At 39.9% G+C, this 16,948-nt stretch overlaps 2 protein-coding genes across 2 annotated transcripts; both read left to right on the top strand.

The window, feature by feature from the left end:
* Positions 1 to 2,827: 2,827 nt before the first annotated feature.
* On the top strand, positions 2,828 to 7,591 carry LOC124118497 (macrophage migration inhibitory factor-like). Its single transcript, XM_048381340.1, has 3 exons — positions 2,828 to 3,298; positions 6,194 to 6,366; positions 6,991 to 7,591. Exons 1-3 carry the CDS (start codon positions 3,191 to 3,193, stop codon positions 7,067 to 7,069), a joined length of 360 nt encoding a protein of 119 aa, XP_048237297.1. The 5' UTR covers positions 2,828 to 3,190; the 3' UTR covers positions 7,070 to 7,591.
* Positions 7,592 to 9,118: 1,527 nt separating this feature from the next.
* On the top strand, positions 9,119 to 16,197 carry LOC124117819 (macrophage migration inhibitory factor-like). The gene is made up of 3 exons (XM_048381339.1): positions 9,119 to 9,457; positions 15,222 to 15,394; positions 15,912 to 16,197. The coding sequence occupies exons 1-3, from the start codon at positions 9,134 to 9,136 to the stop codon at positions 15,988 to 15,990; spliced, it is 576 nt and encodes a 191-aa protein (XP_048237296.1). The 5' UTR covers positions 9,119 to 9,133; the 3' UTR covers positions 15,991 to 16,197.
* The last annotated feature ends 751 nt before the right edge of the window (positions 16,198 to 16,948 follow it).

The following is a 16,948-nucleotide window of genomic DNA, read 5'->3' on the forward strand; positions in this document are numbered from 1 at the left end:
CATATAGCTGGACTGATGTTGAGTTAGGCGTTAAACAACAAACACACATCAGTGATTGACAGCACAAGCACCTACACAAACGTTTGGGTCGTGATGACACACAAGCGCTGATACACACTGTTTGGGAGTGGATGACACACAAGCACTGATACACACTGTTGGGGAGTGAATGACACACAAGCACCGACACACACGTTTGGGTCGTGATGGCACACAAGCACTGAGACACACTGTTGGGGAGTGAATGACACACAAGCACTGATACACACTGTTGGGCTGTGATGACACACAAGCACCGGTACACACGGTTTTAATCGTTGAATATATGTTCTGTTAATATTCTTCTAAATGTGCCAACAATCGCAGTTAGGGAGATGGTCCTGCTGGGAGTTCCATACAGGTGGCAGAAGACCCAATGGTCCCTAGTTTGGTGGCCTTCCTTTGTTTGCTTGTTTCCTCAAGTTGTATTGTCCTTTCATAATATGATTATGATTTATTTCAATTTTTATTATTATTATTATTATTATTATTATTATTATTATTATTTACAGATTAATGTAAAAAATGCACTAAAGAGGGTTTGGGTGATCCTGGACAGTCAGGCTGGTTAGGCTCATCATCAACTCAAGGCCCTTGCCCCCTCTACACGCAGCCCAGACAGCGAATGGGACTTCTCCCAAGAAGCGCTGCCTGGTCAAACCCACACAGAACGTTTCGGAGAATGTGAAGACTCCCCAACACTGCAGCCTTCTGCATTACCCAGATTGTCAGAAGGGCTGTATTCCTGGTAGCAAACCCGGGTACTATCCCGATGTCAGTCCTAACCTAAAGCACCGAGAACAATGGGGAGTCGGACAACTTGGTACTTGGGATGCAAGCGTGACATTTCGAAAGTGGGGTCTGCATATTTGCCATGTATTTGATATATTTTTATAGTATTAATATTACTATTATTATCAGCATTGTTATTATTTGCAGATTAAAATCTACACGCAGGCCAGACAGCGAATGGAACTTTTCCCAGGAAGCGCTGCCAGAACCAGAGAATGTGAAGACTCCACAACACTCTAGCCTTCTGCAGTATTATACGTCAAGAAAATAGTGATGCAAAATCTAGCCTCATATAGGTATCCGAATGATTATAATGTTGAAAAGTGTTAAGAGCACAGTGAAAGATCGCTTCATTTTTAATACAAAGTACTCTTCAGAAGGTTGGGGACACTAGACCGTCATATAAAAGGCCGTCTAAATCGCTGTCTAACATTCTACTTTTCATTAGGCTTTGTATCTTAGAGCTCAGATGTTATATTTTCTGTTGAAGTTTGGAGCTTGTAAGACACAGTGCCATTTGTCATAATGACCGATTCTGGGATTTCTTTTTCTCCAAAACGTAAATATATTGAGGATGAATACCATGTTATATCTATATGTGAACACTATGCTTCTATAACAAGATAGTACCTCTCACCTTATTGGGTTTTCTGCGTTCTGCTTAAAGTTATATGATATCATCAATAGCAATACTGTTACAAAATAGTGTATGTCAAACACACACACACACACACACACACACACACACACACACACACACACACACACACACACACACACACACACACACACACACACACACACACACACACACTACACTACACTACACTACACACACTACACACACACACACGCACTTACAGAGAGAGAGAGAGAGAGAGAGAGAGAGAGAGAGAGAGAGAGAGAGAGAGAGAGAGAGAGAGAGTGAGTGAGAGAGAGAGCGATAGACACGTTTTCACACCCAGACACACCCAGTTGGGCAAAAATATCGTTTTATGTATTCTAGCAACACCATAATAACTGTGTATTGGAATTCTTTCATAATCCTAATCACTCTATTGAAACACTATTTCTGATAACTTCTATTTGATAAGTAAAAGCTGATAAAAAATGTCACATAAACAAAAAAACATCTCAAGTCTAGACATACCACGAGTGAGTGAGATAGCACTATTTTATTACTTGCCCGTGAAGAGATCACCCGTTTAATAAAAATACAGCTTATTACACATTGTGTAATACCAAAACGCGTGCTTATGTACTCTCGGAACACGTTTCACGAACAAATATTGAAAGCTCTTAACATCCCTTGGCTTATTCAACGACATTGCGTGTGGAGTTGATAGATCACTGAGAGGAGCTTTTGCACACTCGATGACCCCAGCAACCTTGTTGCGAGGCTGACGTCACATGGCATTGTTTCGCCGAGGGATCTTGCATCAAAATTCCACAAATTACGTCATCGGGTATTGTGACGTTATTGAAAACTTTAAGGTGCAAGGCCCGTTCCACAAGGCGATCGTATTGTAGCGCAACGACAGTCGTTGGTCTAAGTTAAAGTATGTGAGATGCGCAAGTCTTAGCCCTACGATAATTTTGTGAATTCTAAAGGTAGACCCGTTGTATGGTATGAAATTCATACGTTTCAACTTTTGACGTGTTTGAATAATTACTCTGTTAAACTCAATTGGACTATGTCGTGGATCATGTAGGTGTCAGCCTATTCAAACTCCACGGCATAATTCAAAAAACGTTATATATTGCAACTCGCTTTCGCTCGTCAGATACCACAACTATTCACTCGTTTCATAAAATTGGTATTACACGGGAGCTCGTTTAGTATTCTATATTTATCCGTCATAAGACATTGTGACCATGTATGGACTCTGCAAAGTCATGGAGCTTCGCCCCACGTTCAGTTAACACAGATGAAAAGCAAAACAACAAAAAAAACCTGTTCTGACCCAGAGCCCGATCAGGCGTGTACACACACGAACATGTACTGCATGAAGATTCGCATATGTGCCAACTCATGTTAATATTGTGTGAGCGCATTCTCGTGGATTGAAGTGTGGTGAAGCTTGAACCCGTCACAACAAAGCACATCAGAACGACAGAAGCTTGACAACGAAGCTCTCCATTTATAAAGCGAGGACAGCGTTGTGTGTCAGCAAAAAAGCTTCAGCTTCGGTCAATAGATATGCAAATTGTCGTTGTGGCAGTGGTGTAATGCTAAGTCATCACTGCCCAAGAGTGTGAACGGGCTTCAGAAGTTGACCACAACTGAGCTCTCGAGTTATCAAGCGAGGACAGCGGTGTGTGGTAGCAGAAAAGCTTGAGTGTCGGAGTCATTGTAGCCATGCCTGTTTTTCTTCTGTTCACGAATCTGCCAGCAAGTGCCATCCCAAAGGGTTTTTTGTTGGAAACCTCAGCAGTTATCGCCAAAGCCATTCGGGAACCGGAAAGTGTAAGTTCAAGTTAACAAGAAGAAGAATATTTTTTTCCAAACCACATTATGTGTTGTGACTAGTAGTGGTAGTATGGTAGTATTGTATAAACAAAACCAATAGAATATTACAATGTATCATCAAACTGATGGAGGGAAACATATTTTTAGAAATTCATTTTGACATTAAAAAAGACATTTTGGCCACAAAAATACCTAATATATTCACAACCGCCTCTAGAAGGTAGAGCGTCTGCCCGGGGAGCGGAAGATCCGGGGTTCGATCACCGGCTGCATAATACCAAAAGACGATAAAAGATTGTACTTGTTGTTACCCTGTCTGGCGCTCGGCATTATGGGACTAAAACAAGGACTTGTCAGTATACTGTGTCTGAGTGGGGTATTCATGTTAAACTGCGGCATGGTATCTCAGTGAGCTAGCACTATAAATCGGCATCAGTCCGGACTAGTACAAGCAGACACACACAAACGTGCATGCACGTCGCTATATAAGTGCAATAATCTTGGACGCGACGTTAAACCCCATTTCACCTCACCTCACCTCTCTCTGTGTGTATATGTCTGTAGATGTGTCTGTCTCTGCCTGTGCAGTGATTGCTATAAACTGATGTGACCTTTATTGTATCATTTGACAGTATTAGTATTGATGATATCATTTAAAATTGAAGCAGAAAATAGAACAAAAAAATATATGTATCATGAAAATAATAATGATGCTTTCAATCCAGTGATTGACATCATGAGCATCAAATCCACACAATTCCACTTACCAAAAGCACCAACATGAAGCTTCTTTTGGATGATTGTGTGTGAATGCCGTTTAATGCCGTACAGTCCAGCTGTATCATGGGCACCTGGAAACAATTAAGTTTGGACCCGGCATTTAAAGATTGATATTATGATCATAATCTGTCAGGGTATGATAACACAATCAACTACGTGACCGAGCCTGAATACCCGATCCACGAAATCACCTCCTACGAACCAGCATAGGCTATTTGGGATCAAAATATATTGAGGACTGACTTGCACATTGTACCATCTATTGCGTTGAGGACTGACTGCGATTGTAGTTTTGGTAGTTTGACATTGGATGTTCACACTGTAATCCCAATATGTTATGCCTTAAGGAAGTAGTCCTGAAGACATATGAAGAAAGTAAAACTGTCCTTGAAGTATAAAGAGTAAAACCTGGATGTAACAAACTGTGTAAATAGTGCTGTCATAGAAACCGTATTATTGCTGTGAAGGAAAAATTCCCAGCTGTGGTTGCCAATAATGTAGACAGGGTGATTTGGGAAAGGGGATGCCTAGCAATATTTAGGGCGAGCGTATTTGCATTGTGCAAGAATAGTGTTGGGTGTTACCGTCAGACTTGACTATGTGATATTTACATTTCGAGGTCAGTGGAAATGTAAATATGTTTTGAAAATTTTGAGACCATATTTTGTTTTGCTGAGAAGTGTGTTAACCCTTCAAAACTGGTTGTATTTTGTCTGATGTTTAATCCTAGAACTGAATAAGAAATTACGGCGACCTATTTTAAAACTGTTGACCCATTTTAATGATGTTAATGGACAGATAGTGTAATTATCAAGTCACAACAAGTTGTGATGCAAGGTTTTGTGTATGATGTCACGATGACATCTCCGTTGCGAGGTGTAACACTATTAGTAGTGGCCTCTGATACCAAGGCTGTGTTCAATGACCTGGGCCCACTTGCTCAAAGCGATCTTAGCGCTAAGATCATCGTAACTCCCATACTTTAGCATGGCTTACAATAGTCTTAGCGCTAAGATCGTTTTGTGCAAGTAGGCCCTGGTTGGATGTATGTTACTGTATTTCCTCGATTAATCGCCGGTGTACGAGGTATCTGAAAACAATAAATGCCGGATCCCCATTAAATGCTGGGCCTCGAGATTTAGAGAACCTTTAAGCTGCGGTGTCAAAGATAGGTCTGAGAAAACCATTAGTCGGAAATTGAAATTATAAACGCTGGGCCTCGACGTCTTATGGAGGAAATATGGTATTACCATATTTACTCACGTTATCATTCAAACTGGGTACTGAAAATTCCCTATGGAACATATATTAAACATATTTTACTTCCTTTGGGCCAGTCGGTTGGGTATTAAGGAACCAGTGAGTACATATAGACCTCTTTCAACAATAATTATGCTTCGGAATCAGTTTCAGGTGACTTTTGAGTGGGATCTGTTTATGTGTACATGATCCGTTTATTCCTTCAGTAGAAAAATTCTGTAAAGACACACAGGAGTACCAACTGAAATGGCTACATTGGCCATTAGTCACTATTGGTGTTTTCATGCGTATTTGTACACATTTGAAGAAGTCAAAACTGACTAGGTAATGGTGATATTGTGCGTATTTTGTGTAGCTGTGGTGTACCCTGGGGGATTCCTGGACATCACAAACTTTTCTTTACTGTGAAAGATGACCAGTAGCCATTAAAATCATTCATATGAAATTTAAGGTAAAAAAAAAACACTGTCCCACTCCATGTAAATTGTTCATTCTAAGTTTCAAATGAATGTATTTTTGGCAGTTAAACTCAATCATTCACTCAACTCAATCATTCACCCAACTTAATCATTCATTTTATCAAAATGATTCCGAAAACTTACTCAATCATTCTCTCAGCTGAATCATTCACTTAGCCTATTCAATCATTCACTCAATCATTAAATCAACCTCCTCAACTACTCACTTGCGCGACTTACTAAATGATTCCCTCAATCATTCACTCTACATGTTTCATCGTTAACTCATCTTACTCAATCATTTACTCAGCTTACCCAATCATTTACTCAATCATTCAAATAGCTTTCACTCAACTTAATAATTCATCCACCCAAATATTTTGCTATATTTCAGTATGTGACGGTGAGGAATCATCCAGATCAGATGATGAACCACGGGGGTACGACTGATCCATGTGCCAACTCCGAGCTGCGGAGTACCGGACACATGGGGAATGAGGAAAACATTCAGATGTCCAAAGAAATTTCAGAATTCCTGCAACAAAAGCTTGGTATTGACCCTAAAAGGTTAGAAATTATACTTGGTTCTGTTTTGAATTGCTGAAGTATTTCAACAATCTGTCCATAAAATACAGTTGGTGTTGAGGCAGAATAAATCGCTGTACTTTATGTTTGATGTAAATCAAGGCAACACGTGGCCACTGCTTATGAGGTACCATGAAATATTCTATCATTAGAGGAAGTGAATGTGAAGCCTTGTCGTAGAGTCCATTGAATTTTCGGCAACCTCATTGTCCATCTTAGCCATGGTAATCTATAGGTATTTAAACATTTTTGTTGCAGTAATGGGCGGTTGGGTAGCCTAATTGTTAAAGTGTTCGCTCGTCACGCCGAAAACCCGGGTTTGATTCCCCACATGGGTACAATGTGTGAAGCCAAATTTCTGGTGTCCCCCACCGTGATTCTGCTGGAATATTGCTAAAAGCGGCGTAAAACCATGTTCACTCACTGACTCACTGTGAGAGTGAATTATTTATTGCGTATTGATATTCATAAAGTTGTACTGATACAACATAGACATTAACCGATATATCTACATCACGACACATGATTACATCCCGTGACCTCGGCCAGTATTTGAGTGATCAGTTGCCACACACAGAAACACAGTTGAGCAGAATTCTTATTCAGAAACTACATCAAATTCACCAACCTGAAGCCACTTGACGTTGGGTATGAGGGGACCACGTTTGCGGTCTTGTGGAAATAAATGAATTGGCTGGGCAAAATATTAACTAAAAAACCTACCAATAAACTAATGATGATCCATAGTATCCCTGGTGAAGACGTATTACTTTGGCTGCATTTGGCTCTGTAAAAAAATTAATGGATGGGTACACTCAGGCATTGTATTCATGCGTTATTTCTACATTTATTTTAGCGGATGAAAATAACGGTTTAGGTTCAAAACGTTAGGGCAGCGAAATTATGGATACAACTGCAGGGAGTCTATATATCTTTGTATAGTCTTCTTGAGACGTCGGTGTGCACCCAGGGCAAATTTTGATTGTAAACCGATCACAAGTGACTCTATCACTATCGACGATTCGATCCATGCATTGACTGACAGCAACAGTCATCAATATTCTACAGCAATCTTTAAATTTACTTCAGTGTCCTTTTGACACATCCTTATAATCCCTTCTGAATTATCGTGACGATTATCAAGGATGACTGACGCCTAATCGGGACCGATTCATTGACAACCTCGACCCGTGAAGGTCCGGGGTGGAATAGGTCTTCAGCAACCCATGCTTGCCGTAAAAAGGGACTATGCTTGTCGTAAAAAGCGACTAACGGGATCGGGTGGTCAGGCTCGCTGACTTGGTTGATGCATGTCATCGGTCCCAATTGCGTGGATCGATGCTCATGATGTCAATCACTGAATTGTCTGGTCCAGACTCGATTATTTACAGACCGACGTTATATAGCTGGAATATTGCTGAGTGTGGCGTTAAACAAACAAACAAACAAACAAACAAACATTGACAACTTCGGAAATCTCACCGCGTCACGATGATCGTGTCGGCCATTTTGTCGTCTTTCAGTTGAACGAAATGTATTACGACAGTGACTGTGGTAGGGGTAGACATTTTCTCATGACGATATTATTTAAATCATACTTGTTAATCTTAGCAAACAACAAATGAGTTGACTGAAGAACAATTTAAATATACATACGTTCATCGCGGAACTATCGGTTTCCGGATACAGCTGTTTGTTTGTGTCAGTATAAACATGAAGTCACGCTTACTTATTGGAATACGTGTTTCGAGGTCCAGAGTAGGAATGTAAAAATATAAAAAAAGTGAGGGCCAAACATTGTATGAATGTCGTCGCAGGCTCCGAAGTTCACAGTTTGGCCCTCACCCAATGAAGGTTCATACTCAAGGGCACTCCCACAAAGTGAAAGTCAATTCTTAAAACATACCAATAAAGTGTTGAAAGTGCCTTTTGCTGTTCATTTTTAAAATGTTTTTATTGTTTGTGTTAAATTTCCAAGGAAGCAAGTCGGACTCATATGGAAATGGCGATTTCCTTCATTACTTGTTTGATATTATTAACGTCAGACAAGGGCCGAATCGATGTCCATCACTGGGCAGGAGTATAACAGCCTGGTTCCCTGGGTATGCTGCGCTGGCGCTACACTGACCCAGGTAATGACTGCACAATGGCGGCCTCCACTAGACGAACAAACATGGCGGGCACGACATGTATTTACTATAGAAAAACGGTAGAACGGGTGTAAGTACCAATGGACGTTATTCTCGTGACGTATACATTGCAACAACAGTGATGTAAATGTTAAAAGACATCTTAACCACCCGTTCTAGAGTTTTTCTATAGTAAATACATGTCGGGTCCGTCATATTTGATTGTCTAGTGGAGGTCGCAGTTGTGCAGTCATTGCCTGGGTCAGTGTAGCGCCAGCGCAGCATACCCGGAGAATCAGGCAGGGAATATGAAGGAATATTATTGTCTGTGTCTGCGCTTGCTCTCACATGCAAATTGCTTCAAATCAATAACTTATTTCTCCTATCTTCACATTGGTTGTACAGCCTCACGTGCTGTCATCAAAGCCCCAGGGGGAGCTGGCGATATAGTGACTTGGATGTGTGAGGATATATTGTCATGCACCTCACTGTCATAGTTTTCGAAGCATATTTATACACTTATGCAAAACAATCTGTATCGCGTACCGAAAGGCTTGCATAGGGCCAGTCTGTTCTGAATAAGGAATAAAGTATGCAAATTGTCCTGTGGCAGTGGTAAGATGCTAGGTTATGACTGCACCGGAGTGTTCACTATCAAGGGAAAATTCCGGTCACGTAATATGCAAATTGTCCTGTGGCAGTGGTGTAATGCTAAGTCATCACTGTCCCAGAGTGTGATCGCGCATCAGAAGTTCCACAACATAGCTCTAGATTTATCAAGCGAGGACAGCGGTGTGTGTATGCAGAAAAGTTTGTGTCTTGGAGTCAGTGTAACCATGCCTGTTTTTCTTCTGTTCACGAATCTGCCAGCAAGTGCCATCCCAAAGGGGTTTCTGTTGGAAACCACAAAAATGATCTCCAAAACCCTTCGGAAACCGGAAGAGGTTCGTTCAAGCATACATGCAGAAGTAGAAATTCTGTTTCTAAACCACAGTATTTGTTGTGAATTGTCAATAGTTCTTTGTAGCAGTATTTTGAATGAATTATCAGAATATTACAATGTATTATCAAACAGATAGAGGGGAGTCTCTTTTTAAAGAAATTGATCAAACGTCAAGATGGGTCATATCAGGACATGTTTGACATTAAAGCCATTACAATTATTGATTATATGTGTATCTCAACATGACGGTTATTATTGTCAAGTAAGGGCTTCCTTGGGCAAATGAACCCTCTTTCAACAACATTTTCATTCACGATCATTAAGATTTGGAAATAATGTCATTATTATGTTTTCGGTCCTATATTTGTGTGTGTGTGTGTGTGTGTGTGTGTGTGTGTGTGTGTGTGTGTGTGTGTGTGTGTGTGTGTGTGTGTGTGTGTGTGTGTGTGTGTGTGTGTGTGTGTGTGTGTGTGTGTGTGTATGTGTGTGTGTGTGTGCTTGTATGTGTGTATGTGTGTGTTGCTGTGTGTGTAGTGGAAAGTATAATTCATTATTGTAAGAGGAAATGTATTGGAATGTATTTCAGTTCTTGCAGTAATGATGTGATGATGTATTTTGTAACATTTAACAGTATTAGTATCGGTAATATATTAATTATATAGAAAACAGAGAAAAAACAATAAATATGATGAAAATAATAATTAAACTTTCAATCCAGTGATTGACATCAATTCACACAATTGGGTTACGGCAACACACAGTCACCCAAGTCACCAAACTTGACCACACGATCCACTTACTTGCCTCCGACGTCGAGTTCGTCACGGTATGGCTGAAATATTGCCGATGTGACGTAAACATTAACTCACTCACTCTGACGTCGAGCATTGGTTTCGACGGATCCATCTTCTGTCCTGAATCCAAATAATCTGATGATAATTTAATACATTTGGTCTTTGATCTTATAATCATAGATGGAGACTCTGATATTTATAAATGGGAGCCAGATAACGGGGAACACATAACGCCAGTGTTCGAAATACCTGCCTGCCCGACCGTCCGAGACGGGTTGATTTCAACTCGGGCTGCAAGATTTTCAAATCCCCCTGCCCGACGGTCGGGTTATATTTCATATGTGAAAATATTCTAAATATTTACCGATGATAAGCATTAATTCACATGTAAAGATGAATGATAAAATGTAACCAAAAAGAAACCCCGTTAGCTTATCCTGAGAAACATATGATTATAGTGGGAAGGCAGGTTTTGGTCAGGGCTGGCAAGTATTTCAGCTAGCCAGTCCTGTGGTCTGGCTGAAATTTTTGGGAGTTTCATACCCTGATAACGCACATATGGCATCTATTGCATAATTTTGTGTGTGAGTATTGCTTAATGCCGTGAATTCCAGCTGTATGATGGAGACCTGGGAGCCTGGCGCAGTGATCAGTGATTGATATTAGGAGCACAACCCGTCAGGGTACGTTGACACACAATTAACTTAGTGACCAAGCCTGACAACTTGGTCCTTTTAATCACCAACTACGACCAGCAGAGATTGTTTGAAACAAATTTCAATCTGAATCCCGGCAGGGTTCGAGGGGGAATGACTACATTTCATTGTTTGCCTTTATGCTGTTCTTCGGACAAGTGATCTGAAAATGAGTTGTTTAGCCCAACAATAGGGGTGAGTTTCAACATCGCATATCTTTCGTCCGTCCATACTTGGCAGCCATATTGAGAGACTCTAATTGTTCAGTAAGTTCAGGTTAGAATTAATAATGTTTTATTAGAAATTACAAATAACCATAGGGAGCTATATCTATAGGAGAAAACATGCCTCCGAGCCTTTGGTTGAAAATGTAAACACGAGGGAAAGGGAAAGTCTGAAGAGTTTGTTTGATATAAACAAAAATATAATACATTTTGGGCGTAAAAACGAGACTATTGTACAGCTGTTCATGTGTACAACTGTTAGCGAAAAGGGGCGCGGCACGAGAATTTCGTGCTCGTGTCGCGGTTTTATACCACGTGGCTGGTACGAGCGATCGCAGCGTGCGAGAGAAAGACCACGTGCAGCATGCAGCACAAACAGAGGTCTTGACAAGTAAAACTGAACTACTTGTAATCACCTCCACCGGTGGCTCAGTGGGGAAACTAAACACGAAATGTGAGGTTGCAGGTTCGATAACCTTAATCCATAATGAAAACTTTCATTCCAAGTCTTCGAAAACAAATTTCATCTACTACTCAACTCATCAGGTCTTACTATGGGAGACCGCCTCCGTGGTCTAAAGGTAGAGCGTCCGCCCGGAGAGCGGAAGGTCCGGGGTTTGATCCCCAGCTGCGTCATACCAAAAGACGTTAAAAGATGGTACTTGTTGTTACCCTGTCTGGCGCTCGGCATTAAGGGGCTAAAACAAGGACTGGTCGGCTCGGAGTCAGTATACTGTGTCTGAGTAGGGTATTCATGTTAAACTGCGGCATGGTATCTCAGTGTGCTTGCACTATAAATCGGCATCAGTCCGGACTAGTACAAGCAGCCACACACACACACACACACACACACACACACACGTGCATGCACGTCGCTATATAAGTGCAATAATCTTGGACGCGACGTTAAACCCCATTTCACCTCACCTTTCTATATATGGGAACGTAAAACCTCATACCAGGCCTTCCGAAGAAAAACTGAAACCTCCCAATAGGTTATTACGAGATAAGGATCAAAAGTGGCAGTAGTGCCCCCTATTTTATAGAGAGGAATGATTGTTCTCAACTAAATGAGCAGGTTTGATATGATGCCGCTTTTGACAGTATTTCAGTTATATCACAGATGGTCAGAAAGCCCGAAGTCATGTAGATTTTAGATCTTTTCCCGCTTTGGTGAAGACATACTCACAGGATCCCCATGTGGATTCCAGGTTCAACCTTTTCTGGTCATAAAAGGCGACCAAACGGAACGGATTCACAATATCAATCCCCGAATTGTCTGATCCAGACCTTAATTATTTTAAGACTGTCATATAGCTGGAATCTTGCTGACTGTAGCATTAACAAAGTGCTGCTGACAAACCAAGACATTGGCCCACATTCACAAGTTTCTGGTACCCAACTTTGCGTTGCGAGTGGCACCAAATAAATTTGAATTAAATTATCTTTGAATACCATACAATAAATCCAATATTTAAAGATTATTTGGTATTTCTTAAAATTGAAATAACACTTCAGAGTAACTTAATTTTTTGTGTGCATGAAATTAAGGAATATTTGAATGGATAGTTCCAAAATAATTCCATAATGATAGTAATTGTTCTTTTTTCGACTTAATGTCAAAACATAATTCAGATAAAATTCAGCTATAATTCAGATAAGATGATTCTAAATGATAAACAATTCGGAACATGAACTAGAAAAATTAACTAGGAACTAGTTTTCCGTTGTTTGGTCCTCCCAACAGGGTTTGATGGAGCCTGAAGAGCAAAAGCATACAAAATGTAAAACAACAACACAAAATATGCTTCATATCACGTTGGCTGAAGAATAGTTTTAACACTAGGTGTGACTTGTGACCTCTCATAAGATATTGTTCAATAGCCTGGATGGATGCAAGTTACCTTATTTCCTCGAATAAATTCAGGGATTTATTAAACGCCGGATGGTTGATATGGTTGTATTGTATTTCAACTACTGTATGCGTCCCCGCGAAACAGAAGCATTTGATAGAACTACGAAGATGTGTATGAGCAAATCATTAGTCGGAAATTGAAATATAATTATTATAAACGCAGGGCCGTGATAAAACGCCGGGGATAAAAGAGTGTCTGAAAAAATAAACGTCCGCGCGTTTTATGGAGGAAATACAGTACTACCATAAAACATCCAATATGTACCAGTGCTCCAGATAATGTTTGGAGCTACTGGATATTTACTCACTTTATCATTCATACTATTCAAAGTTTGCAGTAGGATCACATCCTTAATGCAATATGAAATTATGATATGAAGTCTTATTTTAGTAAAACCCGGTACACAGTGAGTGGGTGCCCCCCCACTGGAGCAACAGTAACACACTAAAAAGGTGAAGGAATGCTGTGAAGGACACCATATGCACGTGATGCACGTGATGCACGTGATGCACGTGATGCATGATAACCACAGTTGCCACCGTCTCATTTTACCGGTCGATTACGTGTTGCTTTGGTATTTTCTCAAACGCATTCCAATCATTTCCTTTCAATTAAACATTCATCTGCACGATTTTGTACATGGTTATTTGTATTTGTCATTGGAATGTTTTTTTCATATTCGGAAAATGTTATCCTTAGCAAACTTTGAGTGGTATATTTAGACATTTTTGGGTCCAGTCTATTAGGTATTTATGAACCAATGAGTACAAGTAGAACTTTTTTTAACAATAACTCTGCTTTGTATACATGATGTCTTTATTCGATCTGTAGAAAGGATCTGTAACTTAAAATGTTGCACTGGCTTATTTATGCACAATATTCGTACACTGTTGTTTTTTTCCATGAATTTGTGCACGCGTTTGAAGAACTTAACAGTAATTCGGAAATGGTTATTTCTTGTGAATATTGTATACGCAGCTTATCTGGAGTGTTGTTGGACACCACAAACATTTCTATCCATTGAATGCTTCACTGTGAAAGATTTCCAGTAGGCATCATAAACCCATGAAGTAATCACTCATCCAAATCATTCAGTCAACTTACTCAGCCATTCACTCAACTTACTATGCCATTCACTCAACTTACTCAATCATTTATTCAATTTACTGCGCCATATATTGAACATACTCAATCATTTACCCAACATACTCAATCAATTACTCAACATACTCAATCATTTACTCAGCTTAATCTGTCATTCACTCAACTTCCGTCATTTACTCAACTTACTCCGTCATTTACTTAACTTACTCCGTCATTCACTCAGCTTACTCCGTCATTTACTGAGCTTACTCTGTCCTTCACTCAACTTCCGTCTTTTACTCAGCTTACTCCGTCATTTACTTAACTTACTCCGTCATTCACTCAGCTTACTCCGTCATTTACTCAGCTTACTCTGTCATTCACTCAACTTCCGTCATTTACTCAACTTACTCCGTCATTTACTTAACTTACTCCGTCATTTACTCAGCTTACTCTGTCATTCACTTAACTTCCGTCTTTTACTCCGCTTACTCTGTCATTCACTTAACTTCCGTCATTTACTCAGCATACTCCGTCATTTCCTTAACTTACTCGGTCATTCACTCAACTTCCGTCTTTTACTCCGCTTACTCTGTCCTGCACTCAACTTCCGTCATTTATTCAGCTTACTCCGTCATTTACTTAACTTACTCCGTCATTCACTCAACTTCCGTCATTTCCTTAACTTACTCGGTCATTCACTCAACTTCCGTCTTTTACTCAGCTTACTCTGTCATTCACTTAACTTCCGTCATTTACACAGCTTACTCCTTCATTCACTCAACTTACTCCACCATTTACTCCACCACTGAATCTTTATTCACACAATGTACTCATTCAATCAGGCAACCTACTTCGTCATTCACGTCACTAACTCAAACAGTCACCCAAATTATTCCGTCATTCACTCAACTTACTCAATCATTTATTCAACTTTCTCAATTATTCAGCAAAATCATTCATTATATCATTGTCTCAACTTACTCAATCGTTCAATCATTTTACTCAGTCTTTCACTTAACTTATTAACTTATTTACTCAAGTATATTTCAGCGTATTGCAGTGTTGATTCATCCAGATCAGATGATGAGCCACGGGGGTACGACTGATCTCTGTGCCAACTCCGAGCTGCAAGGTATCACGAACATGGGGAATAAGGAAAACATTCAGATGTCCAAAGACATTTCAGAATTCCTGCAACAAAAGCTTGGTATTGACCCTAAAAGGTAACAAATTATACATGGTTCTGTTTTGAATTTCTGAAGTATTTCAACAGTCTGTCCATCAAAAACAAATCGCTGCACTTTATGCTTGTGGTAGATCAAGACAACACGTGGCCACTGTGACAATAAACCTCTTTATATCCAATTAATATTTGATAGTCTTGTAAGGTCGCAGTAAGAAAAAACATACATAAAAACTCAATATTATTCATGTCGAAATATTCTATCATGAGAGGAAATGAATATGAAGCCTTGTTGGCAAGCGAGTCCTTTGAGTTCTCAGTTCTCAGCCATGGTAATCTATAGATATGTGATCATTTATGTCGCAGTCAACTGCTCATTTAGTATTGATATTCATAAAGTTTTATTGATACGACATCAACATTTAACATGTACTGATGTGACTACATCCCGACTCACAATGACACCCCGTGACCTAGGTCAGTAGTAGGGTGGGCAGTTGTCACACACAGAGCCACAGTGGAGCAGAATTCCGATTTCTATTATTCTTTATTTTCAGAAACTACATCAAATTCACCAGGAATCAAGCATTTGAAGTTGGGTATAAGGGGACAACGTTTGAAGTACTGTGGAAATGAAACAGTTTGGGAAAATATTAGCTTCAAAACCAACCAATCAACTCATGATGATCCATAGAATCAGTGGCGAAGACGCATGAGCAGCATCTATGTCACATGGCGGGGGTGTAACAGTTCAATACACGCCAATGAGAAGCTTTAAGAACCCATCACTGCAATAAGTAATATGACATCTGTTGTTGAGATGTACCAGGTGGAGCAGGTGTGGTATTTCCCTTGAACGTATTATTCTGCTGGATTATTTAGAAGAGTGCCTTGAAATGACGTATAACAGTTCATTAAAATAGAGTCACATTTCATGAGCCATACTTTCCTAACTAATTGTAATTTTCCATCTACGATGTCCCAAAGTTGGGTATGCAATTTTCCAGCTTCCTGTGCAACAAGTGTCACGCAGACTGAGTCTAAGGGTTAAGCTGTCTAGCACTTCTCCATGCATGATACTGCATGTAAGTTAAAGCGCAGATGAAGTCTGATAATTTCTCATATGCATTCATTGGTATGAAGAAACTATTTTATCTAGAGTTCTATCTATCCACGCTTTACTTCATAGGATGATTTCTATAGACCTAATTTTTGAAGCGGAACAGTGAACAAAAATAAGGAGAAACTGATTTGAAAGTTGAATATTATAAAGACAAATTTATTAAATTTTCCTGTTTACGCAAGAATTGTGCAGATTGTAATCAATTAATAAACAATCTCAACAAGAATATCAATAAACATGTACAGCTGAAATCACGGTTTCAAGAGTGAATGTTTTTTTACGCTGCAGTCAGTATTATTCCAGCTGTACAGCAGCCTGTCAATATGATCAGTGCTATATGTCAACCAGTGATTGACATGGGGATTCCGGGGTTAGAACAGGTCCCAAACAACCTATGCTGTAGGAGGTGTCTTAATTGACCAGAGGTCAGGCTCAGAGACTTACATCATGGCGTGTCAACGTACCCCGACC

Source organism: Haliotis rufescens, unplaced genomic scaffold (genome assembly GCF_023055435.1).
Source record: "Haliotis rufescens isolate VD_foot unplaced genomic scaffold, xgHalRufe1.0.p SCAF_38, whole genome shotgun sequence".
NCBI classification, from domain to species: domain Eukaryota; kingdom Metazoa; phylum Mollusca; class Gastropoda; order Lepetellida; family Haliotidae; genus Haliotis; species Haliotis rufescens.

Excerpts from the sequence above, each read along its gene's own strand:
- LOC124118497 (XM_048381340.1), top strand. The coding sequence starts at position 3,191 with ATGCCTGTTTTTCTTCTGTTCACGAATCTGCCAGCAAGTGCCATCCCA. Across the intron at positions 3,299-6,193 it reads CCATTCGGGAACCGGAAAGT|TATGTGACGGTGAGGAATCA; the intron begins GTAAGTTCAAGT and ends GCTATATTTCAG. Across the intron at positions 6,367-6,990 it reads CTTGGTATTGACCCTAAAAG|AAACTACATCAAATTCACCA; the intron begins GTTAGAAATTAT and ends ATTCTTATTCAG.
- LOC124117819 (XM_048381339.1), top strand. The coding sequence starts at position 9,134 with ATGCTAGGTTATGACTGCACCGGAGTGTTCACTATCAAGGGAAAATTC. Across the intron at positions 9,458-15,221 it reads CCCTTCGGAAACCGGAAGAG|CGTATTGCAGTGTTGATTCA; the intron begins GTTCGTTCAAGC and ends AGTATATTTCAG. Across the intron at positions 15,395-15,911 it reads CTTGGTATTGACCCTAAAAG|AAACTACATCAAATTCACCA; the intron begins GTAACAAATTAT and ends CTTTATTTTCAG.